The sequence below is a fragment of the Grammomys surdaster genome, unplaced genomic scaffold, assembly GCF_004785775.1.
Source record: "Grammomys surdaster isolate TR1022 unplaced genomic scaffold, NIH_TR_1.0 218, whole genome shotgun sequence".
Lineage (NCBI taxonomy): Eukaryota > Metazoa > Chordata > Mammalia > Rodentia > Muridae > Grammomys > Grammomys surdaster.
In genome coordinates this window covers 4,304,000-4,325,031 of record NW_021604663.1, presented here as the reverse complement: position 1 = coordinate 4,325,031, position 21,032 = coordinate 4,304,000, and the positions used below count along the sequence as shown (strand labels likewise).

At 47.8% G+C, this 21,032-nt stretch overlaps 2 protein-coding genes across 3 annotated transcripts in view; one reads left to right on the top strand and one right to left on the bottom strand.

The window, feature by feature from the left end:
* Sytl3 (synaptotagmin like 3) overlaps positions 1-17,123 on the top strand; it is a 70,596-nt gene extending 53,473 nt beyond the window's left edge. For both annotated transcript variants that reach the window (XM_028772720.1, XM_028772721.1), the window contains 7 exons: positions 1,698-1,876; positions 6,930-7,032; positions 11,825-11,995; positions 13,436-13,541; positions 14,249-14,345; positions 15,103-15,308; positions 16,384-17,123. In XM_028772720.1, coding sequence (XP_028628553.1) covers positions 1,698-1,876; positions 6,930-7,032; positions 11,825-11,995; positions 13,436-13,541; positions 14,249-14,345; positions 15,103-15,308; positions 16,384-16,493 — 972 coding nt within the window. In that variant the 3' untranslated portion in view covers positions 16,494-17,123. The remainder of the gene's footprint in view (positions 1-1,697; positions 1,877-6,929; positions 7,033-11,824; positions 11,996-13,435; positions 13,542-14,248; positions 14,346-15,102; positions 15,309-16,383) is intronic.
* Ezr (ezrin) overlaps positions 16,884-21,032 on the bottom strand; it is a 41,809-nt gene continuing 37,660 nt past the window's right edge. The window contains exons 10-13 of the mRNA XM_028772722.1: positions 20,064-20,224; positions 19,626-19,718; positions 18,226-18,477; positions 16,884-18,075 (exon numbers count right to left, since the gene is read on the bottom strand). Coding sequence (XP_028628555.1) covers positions 17,911-18,075; positions 18,226-18,477; positions 19,626-19,718; positions 20,064-20,224 — 671 coding nt within the window. The 3' untranslated portion in view covers positions 16,884-17,910. The remainder of the gene's footprint in view (positions 18,076-18,225; positions 18,478-19,625; positions 19,719-20,063; positions 20,225-21,032) is intronic.

Below are 21,032 nucleotides of genomic sequence, written 5' to 3'. Positions count from 1 at the left end.
GCTGAAAGTCTGCCTGTCACCCACTAACCTACTTTGTAGTACTTTCCCATGTGTTGTGGGTTATTGGAATTTATAAATTAAAAAATAAAACCATAGCCGTAATTTTCCTAGATTTTCTGCCTTTGTGAGGTGGACAGGCTCTGGACACTACTTATGGTTATAGTAGGTGATCTCGTGGCCTTTGGGGTTGGAGGAGGTCCCTGGCAAGTGAGATCCGTGACCACTGGCGTGTGGGTGTTCTTTGCTTTGATGAGAGTTGGCTTTTGTTTCTAAGACAGCCAGTGCCAGGGGCACTAACAGGAATCAGGCAGCTAATCTGCATTGCTCTTTTGGGCCAGAACCTTTAGGTTGGCTCGATTTGCAGCTTCTGTTCTGGGGAAAACAGAACTGAGCCCCAGACAAGGCCCCGGTGTGAGGATCAGCAGCCAACTCCAAATAACTTTGCGCAGAGGGCAAAGTACTTCTCCTCCTGGGCTGATTTCCTAGGCAGAGGGCCCCTTGGGGTTTTTTCCCAGTCCTGGGCATAGAACCTAGGAGCTTCTGCTTCTGCTAAAGCCTAGGCAGCGCTTCATTGCTGACCTGCAGCCCCAGTACAGATGTTGCCACAACTAGAATTCTTTAGCTCTGCCGTTGCTCCTCGTCTTCCTTCTCTCTTGCTTCTTTTACAACCTCTCTCCATATCTCCCCAGTCTCTGTTTCCTGTGTGTCCTTGAATGTATACCGTTGTAAAGTTATTTTCTATTCTGGCGGTCACGTGGTCAGACAACATTTTTCTGCATTCCGTCTATATCCTTGGCTTTAGTAATTCAGGTTCCAGGACCTTTGAGGTGGTTTAATTTGATTTTTTTTTTAATCACTTTCTGCTGTCTGCTATAGGCTTTCTTGGTTTCTTCTCAGAGAGTTTCACAGTATAGAGAAGCCAGTTGGGTACTAGAAGGAGAAATTATTGAGGCTTCACTCTTTCTATAAAGTCAGCATGCTGAGATGGACTGCTCACAAATGGGGCAGTTAAGTATATTTAATAGTGATAAGATGACTTAATCTCTGAGGTACAGGCACCCTACGGTACGTACACACCTTCACAGGCCATTTAAGCTTAGACTGTTCTAATATTAGACGGTAATTTCATTTTTATTTTAGGTGCCCATAAAATTTAAATATAATTTATCACTATCTCTGCACAGTCCACTCAGGTAAGACATTTCACGGAGTCCTCTTCAAAACTCTGAGATCAGTATTATTTTTCTCTGTTAGATTTAACACAGCCAGTGAGTAGCAGAGTCAGCCCGGGAGCCCAGTTCTCTCTGATTCCCAACCGCAGCCCCTCAGCCTCACTGTCTGCTGCTTTGCAGACCACTGTCCAGCCATGAATACTGCCTAGCATGAGAATTATGCTTACAGAACGGCACGTGAGCTAGCTTACTTCATCCCAGTGACTCATGATAAAGGCTTTGATGGGGTAACCTTTATCACCAGGCTAAGATGTGAGGAGACAAGGCCAGGCGAGGATGCCCCATCGCCTAAGGATTCACCAGGTGGCAACTTAGGTTAGGGAAGTGGAAGGGGGGTGCATTTACTTATCAGCTTAACGTGAGTCGGGATGTATGCACCACATGAATTGTGATTTTTCGTGAAAGCAGGATTGCAGCGTATGTATTAACTGTGAGGTAATGTATCATGTCTGCCATTGGTCTTAGGGAAGCTTAGTGAGCATCAACAGCACCTGCACGGAGATGGGTAACTTTGACAATGCTAATGTCACTGGAGAAATAGAATTTGCCATCCATTACTGCATTAAAAGCCATTCTTTAGAGATATACATCAAGACCTGTAAGAATCTCGCCTATGGAGAAGAAAAGAAGAGAAAGTGCAACCCGTAAGTTGTTGCAGTTTTATTGTTGCTGTTGGATTTTTTGTTTTTGTTTGTTTTTTAATTGAAATTTTGGCATCAGACAGTGGTGATACTTTAATAGTACCTCTGCTCATGCAAGGGTAAAGATTGGTCAATATAGCATCAAAATCTGGCTTTATGGACATTAGCATACATGGGAATTTGGATGCTGTCTTAGGATTATACTGATTTGAAGAAAAACATGACCAAGGCAACTCTTAGAAGGACAACATTTAATTGGGACTGGCTTACAGGTTCAGATGTTCAGTCCATTATCATCAAGATGGGAGCATGGCAGCATCCAGGCAGACATGGTGCAGGAGGACCTGAGAGTTCTACATCTTCATCTGAAGGCTGCTAGGAAAAGACTGGCTCCCAGGCAGCTAGGTCTTAAAGCCAACGCCCACAGTGACACACCTACTCCAACAAGGCCACACCCCCTAATAGTGCCACTCCCTGGGCCAAGCATATACAAACCATCACAAATGCTCAAGGGGTGTTTTAGAGCATTTGAGTTGCTGTAACAGAGGGCTAGAGACTGAAGCAGCAGGCATTTACCTTGGTTGTTTTGGATACTGGGAAGTCCAGGACCTCACACAGCTGGTGTCCAGTGAAGACTTGGTTCGTAGATGGACATCTGTGCCAGCAACCCATGGGAGAAAGGGGGGCTGCTCTCTGAGGACTTTTTTTTTAATAAGAGCACAAATCCCATTCCACAAGGGCCACCTTCATACCTAACCACCTCCCAAAGGCCCCACCTCCAAATATAATCATGTGGGGGTTAAGTTCCAACAGAGGAGTTGAAACTTAGGAGCGTCAGCATTCAATGTGTATGAAGGCGCCACAGCCAATCAGTGGGGAAGGGGTGACCTTCAGAAAGGGGTGTTGGAAGTTTGATTTCATACAGGAAAAAAATGACCATCTTCCTTCACATAATTCTCAAATAATTTTTAAAGATCTATTTTTATGTGTATGGATGTTTTGTTTGCATGTATGTATGTGTGCCATATGTGTACAGTGCCTGTATGCCTTAATTGCTTTTCTATTGCTGTGATAAAGCATTATGACCAAGGTTTGCAGCTTCAGAGGGTTAGACTCCATGATGGATTAGTAAAGGAACAGTTGAGAGCTTGCATATTGACCCAGAACCACAGGGCAGAGCAGGAGGGAGAAGGGGAGGGAGAAGGGAGGGAGGGAGAGGGGGAGGGGGAGGGAAAGACTGACTGATCAAGATGGAATTGACACTTCTTTTGGAAACTCAAAGCCTGCCCCAGTGACACACCTCCTCCAACAGGGCCTCACCTCCTAATCCTTCCCAAACAGGACCACCAACTGGGGACCAAGTATTCAAATATGGGAGCCATTCTCATTCAAAACCCCAGGACAGAGGGTGTTGGATCCCATAGAACTGGGGTTACTGTGTGGGTACTGGGAGCTGAGCTCAGTTCCTCTGTGAAGCAGCAAGTGTTTTTAACCCCTGAGCTGTCTCTCCAGTCCCTCCTAAAAGAATTTTTTAGAATCTCCCCACTGACATAAAAAGAAATGTCACTATTATCGAAAGGTGAGAACTAGCAGAGAAAAGCAAAGTTTCTTTCTGTTCATATTGTTGGGCTGTGGTTTGGTTTTGTTGTTTGCTGTGTGTGTGTGTGTGTGTGTGTGTGTGTGTGTGTGCACATAGATTGATGCAGGGCCTCGAGTGCAAAGCGTATCCTCTATCTCTGAACTTCTATTCAGTCCATCCCCAGCCCTTTGTTTTTTGTGCAAGCTGAGCACATACTCCACTGATGAGCTAGTCTAGACCTCAGCCCTGTTTAAAACACTATTCAAAATAGACTGAATCCCTTGTTTAAATTAGGGTTTTAAAAGTTCTATATCTAGGCCAGCCTGGTCTACAGAGTGAGTTCCAGGACAGCCAGGGCTACACAGAGAAACCCTGTCTTGAAAAACCAAAAAAAAAATTATATATATATATATATATATATATAATTTACAGTACACTATAGCTGTCTTCAGATTCATACCAGAAGAGTGCATCAGATCCCATTACAGATTGTTGTAAGCCACCATGTGGTTGCTGGGAATTGAATTCAGGATCTCTGGTAGAGCAGTCAGTGCTCTTAACCACTGAGCCATCTCTCTAGCTCTGTTATATATATATATTTTACATGACATATTTCAGCCATTACTTCTAGGTTATTTGTGATGACTTTTCATGAAGAGAATTTGGTGTGATAAATTTTCTATGCCTTTGTTTTTCAAGATTGATTTCTTTATTATGAGTGATTTATCTGCATGTACACCTGCATGCCAGAAGAAGACATCAGATTCCATTATGAATGGTTATGAGCCACCATGTGGTTGCTGGGAATTGGACTCAGGATCCAAATGCAACGTGTGTGTGTGTGTGTGTGTGTGTGTGTGTGTGCGTGTGCGTGTGTGTATGTGTGTGTTACATTTAGATCTTCTCAGAAGTAGAAGAATTAGTTTTCTGGTATGGCTTAAGGCAAGAACTTTTCTCCTCTAAATTGTTTTAATTACTAGCTTGCAAGTGATGGCAGGAAAAGCAATGAATTGATGAGCTAATCAAACTGTCCTCCATTCTGAAGCCTTCAATAGTTCCTCAGACTTGCCTACCCCTCAAAATACAAATTTATATAGTGATTACAATTTTTCATAAAGATCTCCTTATCCCCTGGTGTCAGCTTCTGCTCCTCTGCGGACACCATAGCCCTAGGGATCTGGAATAGTCTTGGCTTCTAACCCCCTGACTTTCACACTTCAAAATCTGAGGTATTTAGTCAAAGCAATATTTATATTTACAAAGGAGAAATTAACCTTAAAATATGGGGCTGGAGAAATAGCTGGAGAAATTTTTCTCCAGCTATATCTGCCTGCCTCTGCCTCCCAAGTGGTAAGATTAAAGGGATCATACTACCAAGCCTGGCTTCTAAATAGTTCCTTTTATTTTAAAGAGATCGAATTTGGCCTGACCTATTAAAACTGACAGCATATGTATGGGCTGGGGATATAGCCCTATGGAAAGTACTTATTAGCATACACCCTGCCATTTCTAGTTTTGTGTTCGTTGCACACATGTGTCAGCAATATAGATTTATTTATAATAGCAAAAACTAAGACATAAAGAATCATTAGAGGCTAAAGAGTCGTGGTAACTAATACAGTATGTGGATAACTAACACAGTAATGGCATGCAGGAAATTGAAGGCCCAGGCTACGTCAGCTGTAGGGATGAGTCTCAATGTGTTGACAAAAGCAAGTCACAGGATTGTGTAGATGAACAGTTCTACTTCCACAGATTAAAAAGCAGGATCCTTAGTTGGTAAGTTCAGTCTTTGAGGTCCTTGGGTTTCCATTCTCCTCCTCAGTTCTAAGGGCTCAAGGGTAACAATGGGTGGAGGTGGAAAGAAGGGCCCAGCATGTACTTGGAACATCTGGTTCTGCGTTCATCATCAAACAGTGGGTGAAGAACTGAGACTGATTCTAGAAGCAGGGCTTGAGAGATCAAGGGCAAGGATCTTTACCTGTAATCTTAAGGATGTCCCACAAGGTTACATGCTGAACGCCTGGCCAAAGCCTGGGAATCAGAAGTTACCACACAGTGTAGGGGGATATTTAGAACTCAGTGCCCAGTCCAGCTTGTTCCTGGGCAACCACCACATTCTTGATGCTCCTCGGCTCTGACCAGGACTCCGGCTAGCTAGATGTGCAGGCAGCGTGGGTGATGGCTCTGCCAATCCCCCATGCTGCATCTACAAAGCTTGGCTGAAACCAGATGATATCTCCCATCCTTGCAGTACCCAGTAGAAATGAGACTCTTAAAGCTTAGTGATTATATAAAGGATTCATATATTTAGAAATGCTCAATCTACTGGGCAGTGGTGGCGCACGCCTTTAATCCCAGCACTTGGGAGGCAGAGGCAGGTAGATTTCTGAGTTCGAGGCCAGCCTGGTCTACAGAGTGAGTTCCAGGACAGCCAAGACTACACAGAGAAACCCTGTCTCAAAAAAACTAAAAAACAAAACAAAACAAAATGCTCAATTCAACAAGATGCCCACATGATTAGAGTTGTTACCCAATGTCTAACCTTTTGATAGAAGTTGCTACAACTTTCTGCCCATCCGTGGCTCTCCATGGCTAATAGCCTCCTTCTCCTCCTTCCCCTCCTCTTTTTCTCCCCTCCCCTTCCTCTCTTCTTCTCCCAGCTCTACCTCCTCTTCTGCCTAATCACGGAGCTCCACTGCGAATACAATGCAGCAGATTAACTATCCTGCTACAACACAGCACTTGGCCTATAGTGGGGTGTCTCAGTCAATAAACAGCTCTGTAGGCATGCGGACTTGAGTTTGGATCCCCAACGTCTATGTAAAAAACTGTGTGTGTTGATGTATATCTGCAATCCCATGAATAAAGAAGTAGAGACAGGAAGAGCTCTGGGGCTTGCAAACAAGTCTAGAGACCCAATGGTGGTGGTGGTGATGATGATGATAGTAATATTAAGGACAATTAAGAAAGATATTAGACATTGTTATGGTTTGAATATGCTTAGCCCAGGGAGTGGCACTATTGGGAGGTGTGGCCTTGTTGGAGTAGGTGTGCCCTTGTGGATGATGCTTTAAGACCCTCATCCTAGCTGCCTAGAAGTCAGTCTTCCACCAGCAGCCTTTAGATGAAGATGTAGAACTCTCAGCTCCTCCTGCACCATGCCTGCCCAGATGCTGCCATGCTCCTGCCTTGATGATGATGGACTGAAGCTCTGAACCTGTAAGCCAGCCCCAATTAAATGTTTTCTGTATAAGAGTCGCCTTGGTCATGGTGTCTGTTCATAACAGTAAAACCCTGAGATACACACACACACACACACACACACACAAGTTAGAATGCACTGAACCTCGTCCATCAACTCAAGGTCCAGCAGGGAAGCAGGGCGGAGGATCCACTGATGCTGCATTCTGCTCCCCTGAACTCTGTCCTCCCCATGCTGACGTCTCCCTTTGTCCTTCTGCCTCTGCCCACTAGGTATGTCAAGACCTACCTGCTGCCTGACAGGTCCTCCCAGGGAAAACGCAAGACACGAGTCCAAAAGAACACTCTGGACCCAACTTTCGAGGAAACCTTGAAGGTACGGGTGAGGTGGGGAAAACATTCCTGAGTGCTCCCCACCCCAGGCAGAGCCTGGGGTCGGAGTCCAGCATGCCTCTTTGTAAGGCTTGAGTCAGTTACATAGAACTGCAGACACCTATACATTTCTTCATGGTTCAGTCAGTGCCCAGCTGACAGGAGGCAGCCTCTGGACTCTGCTGGATTCCAAAAAAGCTTTGGATTAATAATTTCTAAGAAAACGCACATCTCAAGCTAACAACTGGGCACAGGGTGACTTAAAAGATTGGTTTGTCTTGTAACGTTTGCCTGAATATCAGGACAGTGTTCTCAAGCAGAGGATTCTGGGAATGGAGCTTCTGGGTTTCAGTCTTTGCAGAAGTGCCAATTTATTGGAATAGATGGAAGCCATAGGTTTCTTCTTTTTATGAGAAATATGTCCTTTTAATAAAAGAACAAATGGACCAGGGAGATGGCTCAGTAGGTTAAAGTCTTCAGCACCCACATCAAGCCAGATGGGTGCCATTTGCTATAATCTCGGTGCCTTACAGCAAGACGGGAGGTGGAGACAGTCCCTAGGAGCAGGCAGGGCAGCTAACCTGGAGACACAGTAGCAAGACAAGAGAGACCCCATCTCAGATGAGGTAGACGGTGAAGATCAGGGATGAGACTGTTCCTGACCTTCATGGGTATCCCGTGCAAGTGCCTGGACCTACATGTACTCACTTCATGTGTAGATATACATCTTACACAGCCATCCCCATCCAAACACACATCCTACAGATGTCATATATACACATTTTATACATATCATACATACACAAAGATAAGACAAAAGTTGTAAGGGATTCATTTGAATTTTTATTTTCTGTGCTATTAAGAAGCAGGTTTATGCTTTAGCAGAGCCAGAGCCTCTGAATCTCATTTGAGGTAGAGGGAAGTCCCACCATGGGCTGGGGCTGCACCACCCATGGGCAGCCTGGACCTAAGGAAACCCCAGCCAGGACTGGCAGCTCCAAAGTCCTGCTGTCTGGCACCATCAAAGGAAGAGGGCTTTGTCTGCCTTTCTTGGCAAGTAGTGGCAGTCAGGGGCCATATGGGGGCTGGAACAGCGCCTTGAATTCATTAAATGATAATAATAATAGCCATTGTTTCCTGGTCTCCACTCTGGCCAGATGCTTCATGTACACACTGAGGGTAGTATTAGAATCTTCGCTTGCCAACGGGAAATTAGACTTGGGGAGTTAGCAGGAACTCACAATGGAGAGGCTGTCCTGGAAAGGTCCATGGGTGTAGGACTCCAATGTTTTGTTTTTAAATTGCAGATTCTGACTCAGCAGGTGTGGGCAGGGCCCAAAATGCCCTGTTCCCACACACTCCACTCTGCTGGTCATCCACATGCAAATCACTGTAGCTGGGTCTGCAGGCTGATTGCTCTATGGGAGACTTTTGAAAATATGTGCCGGGCAGCACATATTAGGTTGATATTGAAATAGTCAGCATACGCCTAATAAAGTATTTTGTATAAAACTAAGGCCAAGAAATTAGACATCAACTATTTTAGATAAGCATTAGATTATATAATTCAACTAAAGAAAGTCTTACCTGCTTTATTTAAATTACACGCAAGATCTCAAAGAGCAACAATTATAGTCTGTTAGAAATATTTTATGGTCTTTGGGAATCTTTTAGATCAATCTGAAAGGATAATGTCTTTAACTTAATCTTACAGTGTTCTAACACAGACCAAACTTATTCTTGAAGAAATTCCTGCAGTCAGGCATGGTAGTGCCCGCCTTTAATCTCCCAGCACAAGGGAGACAGAGACAGGCGGATCTTTCTGAGTTCAAGACCAGCCTGTTCTACATTGTGAGTTCCAAGTCAGTCTTTTAAAAAAAAGTGATAGGAACACATACGTTACTTCCATCTGGGTTAGACATCCAGGAGGTTTGTAAAACCAAGGAAAGATGGTCGTGAGAGCCTCCTCTGTGTGTAAGCCGACAGCCATCCTACCCTGATTACACCCCATCTTGTCTTAAGTGTGTATTCCGAAGTTGAGGCTTGGGCCAGAGAGATGGCTGAGCTAGTAGGGTGCCTGCCACGTAATCGTGAGGACCCAGCACCCATGTAAGAAGACAGCTGTGACACCTGTGTGTAACCTCCATGCTTGGGAACAAAAGCAGGAGGATCCCTGGAGCTTATTGGTCAGCCAGCCCAGCCAATCAGCATTAGGCTAAGCTGAGAGAGCCTGTCTCAAAAGAGAAAATAGAGAGCAATTGAGGAAGACACTGGATGTCAATCTCTGGCCTCCATATGCATATAAACCTGTGCACATTCACCTACACAATACATACTATAACACACAGACATAGATATACATCATACACTACAGACCACACACACCTGTGCACATTCACATACACAATACATACTATAACACACAGACATAGATATACATCATACACTACAGACCACACACACTGCACACTATAACACACAGACATACATCATACACTACAGACCACACACACCTGTGCACATGCACGTACACGATACATACTATAACACACAGACATAGATATAGATCATACACTACAGACCACACACACCTGTGCACCTACACAATACATACTGTAACACACAGACATACGATATACATCATACACTACACACCACCCACACCACACACACTGCACTCCTACACAAATACATACTGTAACACACAGACATACCCCAGACATACTGCATACATCATATAATATATACAACCTCACTCACACCCCACATACACTGTATACATATACTGTACTCACTGCACACACACACACACACACACACACACAAAGTTGAGCCTCTAAAATTCAGTTGTCACAGTTTTCTGGACAAAGTGTTTCTTGGGGCCTCCTCTGGGTTCCAGGGAGGTTTCGCTCTCTCTGAACGGGAATCTGAGGGGAACGGAGACAGTAGATTTGGGTGTTTGGTCCTTGTCTGCTCTCCTTCTCCGACGATGTCAGACCCCATGGTCTACAGCAGCTCCAGGCCGCTGGTGTGGGCTTTGGAGAGCACAGTGGAAGCTAGTTCTTGTCTGACCAGTAACTTCAGCTACTGGAGGAGAGAAGTCCTGTTCATCAGATAGGGGTGAGCAGCCATCAGAGATGCAGGAAATGCCTCAGTGTCTCAGGGAGTCCAATAAGTGCCTGCAGAGTGAGTGCTTAAGGAATGGCCCTCAGGCGACACTGTGGCCCCATTTCAGCATGGCCCCGTAGCTAGGCGCTTCGTGAAATAGTTTCTCACAGGGCAGCAAGCACAGCCCTGCAGAGGAGGCAGGATGAGTTAGCAGGATGATATGGTTGGTTGGTTGACAGAGAGAGAAGTGGAGCAGGGAGCCAGTGTAGTGACACAGACCTTTAATCCCACCATGTGGGAGGCAGAGACAACTGACTTCTGTGAGTCTGAGGCTAGCCTGGTCTACATGGTGAGTTCCAGGCCAGCCAGGGTTACACAGTGAGATCACCGAGGGCTGTGGAATAGGAACAAGGCTTAAGAGTGACTAGAGCTATATAGCCTCATAGATCCCAGAGAGAAGGCCAGCCAGAAGGGTAGGGTGAGGGTAGCCAGCACCTACCACGACCACCGCTCTCTGTCTGCAAAAGCAGACAGCGTTCTAGTTCTGGTCTTCTTCCCATCTTGTCCCTCAAAGGGAAAGAAAGGTACGGAGAGTGGAGAAGAGGCCACAAACTCCAACCGGGGAGAGCGCACGTGTACCCACACCATGCCACAACCCTAGAGTAGGCAGTATGGTGCAAAGGTCAACCGTGAGAGGTCAGGGCTGGATGTGTGTGTGGGTGGCAGTGCCGTCCACCACTGATGGCTTCCAGGCTGAGGGCCACGCCGTCCTTCAATGAATGATTCATGGTCTTGGCCTCACTTGTACCTGTGGAGGCCAAAGATGCATGGTTCAAGACCAGGGCCCAGCAGCCTGCCCTTTGTATTCATTATCAGAAAAAGTACAACGTGCAGACTGAAATCTAGGCTCGCAAAGGCTGAGGAGGAGTGCTCCATGTGGTGGCACAGCCTGCAGAAGGGCCCTGTGTCACCTACAGTCCTGATCTCTGTTCCCACCTTCTACTCACATTTCTATCCAAGGTAAACATACTGCAGGCGTGAAAACTCATTCATTCGTTCATTCGTTTATTTTATTGTGGTACTGAGGATGGATTAATTAATTCATTCATTTGTTTATTTTATTGTGGTACTGAGGATGGATTTATTTATTTGTTTGTTTGCTTGCTTGCTTATTTATTTTTACTGTGGTACTGGGGACAGATCCTAAGACCTGATGCATGTCAAACCTATCTTTTATATCCAATTATGGTCCCACTGCACTTTTAGAAATCAAGTCTGAGCTTTAGTATTTTTTGGGCTAATACTGGCTTGGTATAGGATGGCCCCATGGAAGGGCAAATCCTGTGTTGACACAGTTTTTGGTTTTATTTCCAGCAGTCCTGAGCTAGGCCAACACCTTCATCCTGGCCATGTTCTGAGAAATAGGACAGGGTGTCTGGTGGGAATAGGGGTGGGAGGGCCTGAGAACTGGGCTTGTGTGTGTGTGTGTGTGTGTGTGTGTGTGGTGGGGAGGTCACAAGGCTCTTGGCATGCAGGCAAAGAGGTCTTCTATCTTGACCACTGTATCCAAGCGGCTTGGCTCACCCTGACTACACTGGACTCCGCAGCTGAGTCTCAGGGCTCAGCCTGTGCAGGCCTGAGGGTGGTTCTAGGAGACTTGCCTAACAACTTTGTCCTTGCATCTGCAGTATCAAGTGGACCCTGCCCAGCTGGTGACCCGGAGGCTTCAGGTCTCTGTGTGGCACCTAGGTACTCTTGCCCGGCGGGTATTCCTCGGAGAAGTGATCCTTCCTCTGGCCACATGGGACTTTGAGGACAGTACGGCACAGAATGCCAGATGGTATCCTCTTCGGGCCAAGGTGTGTGTCTTTTTGTTACTTTTCTGTGGCTGTGAGAAAACACCTTGATCAGAAGCAACTCATGGAAGTGTTTATTGTGACTCACTCCACAGGGATAGTCCACCATGGTGGGGGAGCCATGGAGTAAACAGCAGGGCAGGAAGCTTGGAGATCACATCTCAAGGGCACACGGAAAGCAGAGCCGGCAGGCTAGATGTGGGGTGAGGGTTCAGACTCTCATGGAGGACCCCAAGTGACATTCCTCGTGCTCAAATGAGGCTATGCATCCCCAAAGTTCTGTAACCTCCTCAAACTGTACCACCAACTGAGGACCAAGTGTTCAAATTCCTGAACTGATGGAGTGACATTTTTCACTCAAACTACCACAGGGGCTGAGCGTGCCCAGTCACCATGAACTCACTCCTGTTCTTGAGAATAAGCCTCCCTCCACCCTGCCCCCTCCCCACTGGCAGCATGAACCTGGCTAGTAGTACATCCTTGGGTACCTGACTCAGCCTCCTTTGGTGAATGGGCTAGCAGCAAAGTGCCAAGCTAAAGTCACCCTACCAGATGCCGGCTGAGAGTAGCATCCTGACACTGAACAGGGAATGAATGTCCACAGGCCTGCCATGGGGCTTCATCCCTGGGGCATTCAGGGGCTGGTACTTGGTTCCTAGACCCTGTGGGTCCCTGTGCCAGTTGGCACCCAAGGACCTGTGGGATGCTTCAGTGCAGATGGTAGCTGGCCCATGCAGGCTTCCAAGAGTCCTGGAACCCTGAGAGCAGCTTCTCACTTCTGGTAGTGGCAGACATGACCTTCCCTCCCAGTTGATGTCTCCACACCTGAGATGGAAGTCCATCAGACTCAGGATCATCCCCACTCTGGGCTTTTCATCCACTTTCTGACAAAAATCACTCATGACCAGAGAAGCCATTTCTGTAGCCCAAATGGTGTCTCCACAGGGGCTAGATATCCACAGCCTATAGAGGTATGGCTTCAGGCACAGTCTGCAGTGCTTCCTGCCTCATGGTGCCTGAAGGAGACATTGGCATGGAAGGGTAGCTCCAACCGTTCTGACTGAGATCGAGCTGGAGGATGAGATCTTGATTGTTCTCAAGTCTGTTTACTTTTTGTGGGTCTGTCTCTGAGGTTCAGTAAAACCCACAGGTTTATGCCCACTCTTGTCTAGACTTCCTGGAGGCATGCTATCCCCAGTGGCTTCTGATGTTCTGAAGGAGTGGATTGCTCTTCCCATCCTGAGGGGCTGAGGGTGGCAGGGATGTCAGTGTAGGTAGAAGACCAGTCCACCAAGCATGTCCTTTTCACCCCGGGCCTTGAGAGGGTTTGTGGGGGATGGGACATTTATGGACGGAGTTGGGACAAAATGCACAGTTACAGTTGGGTGGTTCTGAGGTACAATGAGAAGGCTCCTGCTTCTGACCTCTGCCTCTCACCCTCAGGCTGAGAAATACGAAGAGAATATTCCTCAGAATAATGGAGAACTTGCTGTTCGAGCCAAACTGGTCCTTCCCACAGGGCCAAGAAAGCTCCAGGAGGCCCAAGAAGGTTGGTGACCTCCAGCCCCCTGAGCACCTGTTTGTGTCACTGTCTCCAAAGCCTGGAGGGCAGACAGTTTGAAGTAGGCAAAAGATTTCCCACTGCCCACTGATCCTACACATTGGAACTCCTGACTTGAGGGAACATGGGTGAGGAAACAGGCAAGGCCTCCAGTACACACCTCATCCTTTCTAAGGTGTGGACTGGCCAGCCTCCGGTGGCCCTGTTGATAAAAGGGGACACTGCAAAAGCATGCATCTAGAGGTCAACTTGGCTCTTCAGGAACCAAGAGAGTTTCTAGGGCACTAGGGGCTGGAGGCTCAGAGAGATCGGGATGGAGTGGGCCAAGGGCATGGCTTCCAGGTATTTAACTTAGATAATACCTGGCTTCCAGGTATTTAACTTAGATAATACAAGGTCTGTGCATGCTATGAGGTTAGAGAAGGACACAGAGAGCTCAGAATGACAAAGGGTGGTGTGGTGGCCTTGACAGGAATAGGACATTCTGATCCAGAACTCCAAGGGCCAGGAACACACCAGAATAGCAGATTACTTCTCCCTTCTCAAACCCTGAGCTATAATCAGCTTGCAGGAGTTTTCCTAAGGCTTGGAGGCTGAGGCTCCTCGGGGAGCTACTCACTGTTTTTTGGGTGTTGACGCTGCACACACACACATAAATAGGCTCAACCCAAGTTCTGACTTTGCTTCCTGAACAGGTCAGCTAGCGCTTAATGGTCAACTGTGTTTGGTCGTGTTGGGGGCCAAGAATTTACCGGTGAGGTCAGATGGCACCTTAAATTCATTTGTTAAGGGGTAAGTATCAGATGTGTTGGTGAGTATGTATTGAACATGGCCCTAAACCTGTAGGAAAAACCCGAAAAGGATAGGCCATTTGGATTAATCTTATTTTAGCTTTCCTATGAAAATCTAAAATAGGGCTGGTGGGATGGCTCCGTGGATAAAAGCACTTGCCCAGCCTGGTGGAGTCCAGTCCCCTGGAATCAACCATACAGCAGAGGGAGAGAACCAGCTTCTACTAGTTATACTGTGACCAACACGTGTGTGACATGTATATTAGTTCTTACGTGCACACACACACAAAACACTATAAAATGTAAAGAGACTAAAATGGACCGTAGCACATTTTTAAGGACCACAACTTCCAAGCAATGGGATTTGCATATAAGGTTTGGCTGGGAATAACACACTTTGACCAGAAATCCAGACCTCGTCACTTCTTGAAACATCACCCATCGGTTTTGAAATCTGTTACCACTTCTCTAGCTCGGCACCTCCTCTTGCATTAAACATCATACGGCCATTCTTCTGCCATTCTTAGTCACCACAGGCACACTAGTGTCCTCAAAAGAGAACAATCAGTGAGGACCATATGCTGCAGAATTCCAACTCAGCCTATGTATTTGATGTGAGATCCAGTTCTAAAAGGAAATAGGAACTTTCTAGGGGAAAGGCACATGGATTCTAACCTAGCTCAGTATAGAATGGGTGCCCATGGGGAAGGAGGTTATACACTGAACTGTGGCTTCAAGGTTCCGGTTTCCCTCTTCAGCTGTCTCACCCTGCCAGACCAACAAAAGCTGCGTGTGAAGTCCCCAGTGCTGAAGAAGCAGGCTTGTCCCCAGTGGAAACACTCCTTCGTGTTCAATGGCGTGAGCACCTCTCAGCTCAGACAGTCCACCTTGGAGCTGACTGTCTGGGACCAGGCCATCTTTGGTATGAATGACCGTCTGCTGGGGGAAGCCAGGCTTGGTTCAAGTAAGTCTGTTCACTTTTTGTGGGTCCATCTCTGAGGCTCAGTGAAAAACCACAGGTTTATGCCCTTAGTGATTGCCCAACACGGACACCTATTTATTTCTGAAGCGGGAACGATTCAGCTGGCTTTGAAACTGCCCTGTCCTGTCCTAGTGGGAATCCCCAAGCTGAGGTCTAGCTCTGCAAGAAAGTGATAATGCAGCCAAGTATCTCAGCAATTTCAATCAGATCTGGATCAAAGAAACAAAAGCTTCAGGCTTCACACCGGGTGGGCAAGGGACAGTGTTTACTTTTGTTCCTCCTGTCAATCTTAAAAGGATTATTTCATAACCCAGACAAGCATACATCTGGAAGGACATCATCAAGGGGACAGACAAGGGCACCATTCACTGAGGCTCACGGGAGGGGGGCGGTTGCTGACGTCCTGGACGGCCTCTTACTGGAAGTGGGCAGGTTTGGTTCTCAGCAGGGCCCTACACTGTCTAAGACTTCCCCAGGCACCTGCACTGGTCTCCTCAAGAATGCTTGAGGGTGCATTCCTTAGAATGCAAATGTTTCCTAAGCAAATCTTTCCTGTGTGTGTGGGGGGGGGTGGGGTGGGGAGGGGGAACAGGGTCCTCAGACCACCTCCAGTCTCAGAATTAACTTTCATGACTCCCACTGGGAAGAACTGAATGCCTGAGTCCACCTCCTTTCAATTTAAAGCCTGCAGTTCTCAACCTTCCTAACTGTGACCCTCTAACACAGTTCCTCATGTTGTTATTGCTACTTTGTAACAGTAATTTTGCTAGTATTATGAATTGGAATATCTATATATGTCTATCTGCTTCCCAATCGTCTTAGGCAGCCCCTGGGAAAAGGCCACGGGGGGGGGGGGGGGGCCCTGACCCATAGGTTGAGAACCACTGATTTAGAGCATACACACCTAGGCTTTGGGGGTGATGCCACCTGTGCAAGGATGGGGTGTCTCTCAGGAAGTCTCAAATTGAGGGAAGAGAACAGGCTTTTCCTGGGTACTTGCTTCTTAAAGCAAGGGAGCACAGGGCAATCTCACTCCCACCTACCTATCTCATTGCAGGGGGAAGTGCAGTGGGCAGTACCGACTCATGTTCTCAGTCCAAGCTTCAGTGGCAGAAAGTCCTGTCCAGCCCCAACTTATGGACAGACATGACCCTCGTCCTGCACTGAGGTGACGCTCTCAGAGGTCAACAGGAAGTGAGAGATCATGGCAGAAATCAGACCCACCAGATCACCAATAGCCAACTACAGTTATGTGTGTGGTTAGGACACATAATTACTGCTACCCAGGCGGTCGGGGAGGCTACTGTCCGACAGATGTGGAACTGTTCTGATTTCAGTAAATCAGAACAGTGTCCTTAACTCCTGGCATTTATTAACAACAAAATATAAGCTTTGTTATGTGTGTTTCAGAGGAAAATAAGAGTAAGGTGAGTGTTGTCTGCCCCCCCAGTGAAGGGGGGCCTGGGGAAGACACCTTTCTGATTAGTATGCTTCACGAATCCTGCGGGCAAGTCCCAGAGGTTCCCCCCACCAACTCCCCATGCAATCAGACACAAGGCCTTGGAGAGCTTTTATTGTGTGTAAATCTGGTGCAGAGTCACCTGCACAGGACATCACAACCGAAAAGGACAGTCCGGCGCAAGGAAGGAAGACAAACTGAAAACAGGAACAAGTTGCTCACAATAAAGAAGCCGGAGTCCCTTCAGGGCTGGAGTCTGGATGCTCTCAGTGTGTATTTTTTTACAAATAAAGTGACAGGAAATTGAAGTGTGCATTTACATGCACAAAACCCACCAATATTCTTTTTTGCGCAGCGGTGATTATTACTGCAGTCATTGGTTTCCCAACTGCCCCTGTGTCAGATCAAGTGTCGATTACATGGTTCTTAATGTTGAATTCTTTTATTCTGTAAAAGGTAACAAAATATACAGAACAAAACTTTCCCTTTTTTAAAACTAATGTTACAAACCCATATTATCGCTTATATATAAATACTATCCTCTATAGCAGATCATTAGGTATATAAGTCCAACAATGTATGCTAACAGGTAAGCATGAAAATTTTGTGTCGGAGAGTCCTGTACCGTATACTCTGAGGGACCGCCGGAGACTCTGCCGGCGGTCTGGAAGGAGACTGTGTGGGGGCGTGCTTTAAGACTCAAATTTCAAAATCATTTTCACCCCTCAACACACAGAGATGGATCCTTCATAGAAATCAAGAACAAAAATCGATTTTAGCTCATTGTAAAACTAGAGAAAAGTATGGCACCCGTGTGTGAGCCACAGTGCTGTCCCCAGTGACACTGAATCTCGTGTCATGCGGGCCAGCCATCTGAATCCCTGCTCCAAACAGGAAGAGATTCGGTAACTGTCATAAGGATCTGGCCTGTTTGGCACTATGTGATACAATTGGAAGTAACCAGGGAGGATTCCACTGGGCCTTGGGGTGGACCGTCAGCCCGGTAACTGCTCTTTAAGGGACTGGAACATGGCAAGGGGGTTTCTAGACTTAAGAGTACTAAAGAGCCGAGTGTGACACCTGCCTGCTGTGAGGTGCCCTCTGCCCTTGGTCCCGGCCTGGCTTCTACATGGCCTCGAACTCATCAATGCGCTGCTTGGTGTTGCCCTGCCTGATCTGCCGCAGCGTCTTATACTTGTCCCGGCCTTGCCGCATGTTCTCGTTGTGGATGATGTCATTATGGGTCCTCTTATTCTCATCCCGGGCCTGGGACAACTCGTTGCTCAGAGTCTGAAACAGGAAACAAGTTATCTGTTATTGACCTGCCTACCCACGTGAGGTCATGGTTTCCCTCCTTGTGGACCGGCTGGGAGATGAGGACTGAGCATACGTCAGGTTAGGGCAGGAGAAGGTACCAGGGGCGGAGCCCTGCCCACTCACCAGCAGCTGCCGCTGCACACGCTCGTTCTTCTCTGCCTCTGTGATCCGCTTCTCCTCGTTGCGGTCATCCAGGATGCCCTCACTGGAGAGCTCGGCGCTGTAGCCCATGGGCTCTGCTCCCTCATCCTGCAGTCCCTCCTGCACGTGGTAATTCACGGGCTCGTACACTGGGGGTGGGGGGGGTGGGGGAGTCGTCATCACCAGGTGCAGCTCCTCCTTGGTCTTCACCAGGTCGTCCTGGGCTTCTTTAGCCTTTGGAGAGGAGAATGCTAGTCAAGTGAGGACTCTTTTGCACAGCCTATCATGTAAGAAGTGTCACGGTCTGTTGGCGAGGAGCCTGGGGATTCTGCCTCCCCTTGGCTCTTGGTAAGAGTGACAGCACATACAATGCAACCAGAAAAATCAAGATTCTGGATCCTGGACGCTCAAGAGCACCATTTCTCTCTGCCTATAATCCTGGCACACGCTTGTTGGCTATGTTCTCCAGCTACTGAAGTGCCACCACTTGGAGTAAGTCTGTGCATGTATCTCACTCTCAGAGTGTCAGCCAGGGGCCCAGACCCAGTCTCCTCCACCTGCACGCCTTTCTAGCTCAGACCTGCCTTATAAATGGCTTTCTTTAACTAATACTTTTAAAATGAGCACTTTCCTCAAATCCTAAGTTTTCTGCTTGCAGTGGGTTAGAGAGCATGTAGGGTATGGATGACAGGAGATATGGCCCCAGGGAAGACTCAGAAAGGGGACCGCAGAAGGACACGTGAAGAGGGGCCTTTTGGAGCCCAGTGCTACGTCTGTGTTAAGAATCGCACCTAGACCCTCTAATGTCCTGGGGGTACAGGAACATGGGGAAGCCCAGGCTCTCTGAGAGGACTCAAGATTTTAGCTATTACAGAGTGACACTGTAAAGAAGACAAGGCATGACAACACACTGGATGCTGCCCCCTCAGGAAGCAGGCTCAAAGGTGAGTGTTCAGTCATACATCTGGGAGCCCTGGCTGCCCCTGCTAGTCTGGAAACCTTCAAAGTTCTCTAGTACACTCCAACTGTCACATCCTGCTTCAGGGTCTGTGACCCTGTCGCAGGGGGTACCCAAGCAATTAGAATCAACACTAGTTCCTGGTTAGGGGTGTTTGATCACAGCTGAAGAGCGTGGGACATAGGGATGGAGTGAGGGGAAGGAATAAGTGGGCCCTTTGTTCCTCTCCTAATCCAGTGCTAGCATGCTGCTCTACCTCGTGAGCAGGGTCAAGGCCATTCCTCTGGGGATTTCGGCCTCATTAACAGAGAAGGCATCTGCAGAGGATTCTAAGAGGATCCAGAAACTTGTGATGTGACCTGCCGCTGAGCCCCCCCACAAAGACATACCCAACGGCCATGCCTGGTTTCTGGGGTTCACTCACCCGATGCTGCCACTCCTCCACCTCGTCTTCCTTGCGCCTCCGCGCCTCCTCCAGCAGGGCAATCTTGGCCGTGTACTCTGCCAGCTCTGCGGCCTACAAGGGAGGGTAAAGGGGTGTCTAGGATCCTTCTCGCAGGGTCCATTGGTGAACCAACATTCGCCCACAAGAATGAATGGCCTTCCTGGTGATGAGCTGTGCCCCCTCCCTCTTCCTGGTCAGAGGACCCTATGGGTACCTCCCTGTGTCTCTGTGGGATCTTGAGCACCCACATCTACCCCCGTGGCTGAGGACTCGGACAGGTCCAGCCCACCCCCCAGGCCACCCCCACAGATCTGTTTACAGCACTAGCTGAAAGCTTTGAAAGGCAGCTGTCACTTGTCTGATTCCCCAGGAACAGCCTCTCTATAATTCAGCATCTTGAAGCCAGGCAATCCGTACCAGCTGCTCCTGGCTCTTTATCTGATCCTGTGCCTGTCTCTCCAGTTCCTCCTTGGCCCGCAGGGCGGCCATGCGGTCAGCCTCCAGACGTTCAGCCTCCTCCTGGGCTCGCCTCCTCTCTTCCTCCAGCTGGAGGGCCTTCTCAATCTGCTCAGAGAGCTCTGCAGAGAACATGGAGTCAGCACTGCTCAGACTCCCGGGCAGGAAGTGAGCCTTAGCGTTCCAATCCCACCCCAAGTGGGCTGAAGGAGACTGGGTGAAAACCATCTCAACAATCACAAAGTCCAGGACTGAGTCACTGAGCTGTGAGCAGGGACAGCTCGGGGCTCATTCCTGGCCTCGCTAAGATAATTTCTCAGTGTGGTTCGAAACTACTGAGAAGAAGCTAGTCAAATATCCTGGTTCCTGGGGCCAGGTCTGACCTCTCTGACCCTGCTGCACCCCAATAATGGTACCCTGAGGCAGAACAGCTTTATGGCTCATCACCTGGACACTGACTTGGGACACAGAAACAGCCTGCTGGCATCTTTCATGTGCCAGTAAACAGCATCTCTCCTCTATTCTAAAATGCCCTCAGAGGGCAGGGCTGCACCTATGACCCCGGGATGTATGGTGGAGGTGTCACAAGCTGGTTGTGACAGGTGTGTATATGCTGAAGGGATGTGGTATCTATCTCACTAAAGTTCAACATTCTTGGCAAAGAGTGTGTGTGTGTGTTGTATGTATGAGTGTGTGTGGTGTGTGTGTGTGGTGTATGTGTGTGTGTGGCAGGGGCATTAATGACAGGAACAGACATTAATAAAGCACGGGATTGCTTTCTAATCTCAATGATGGCATGGCCATTGCCCTGTTCTGTCTTAGGGGGGTTGTGTTAAACTCTTGAACAAGTTCCCTCTTGGCTGTGGGCCAACCCTGCCTGTCTCTGGGGGAACCAACTCTGGAGTGACTGTGGGGTGGGGGAAGGGCAGG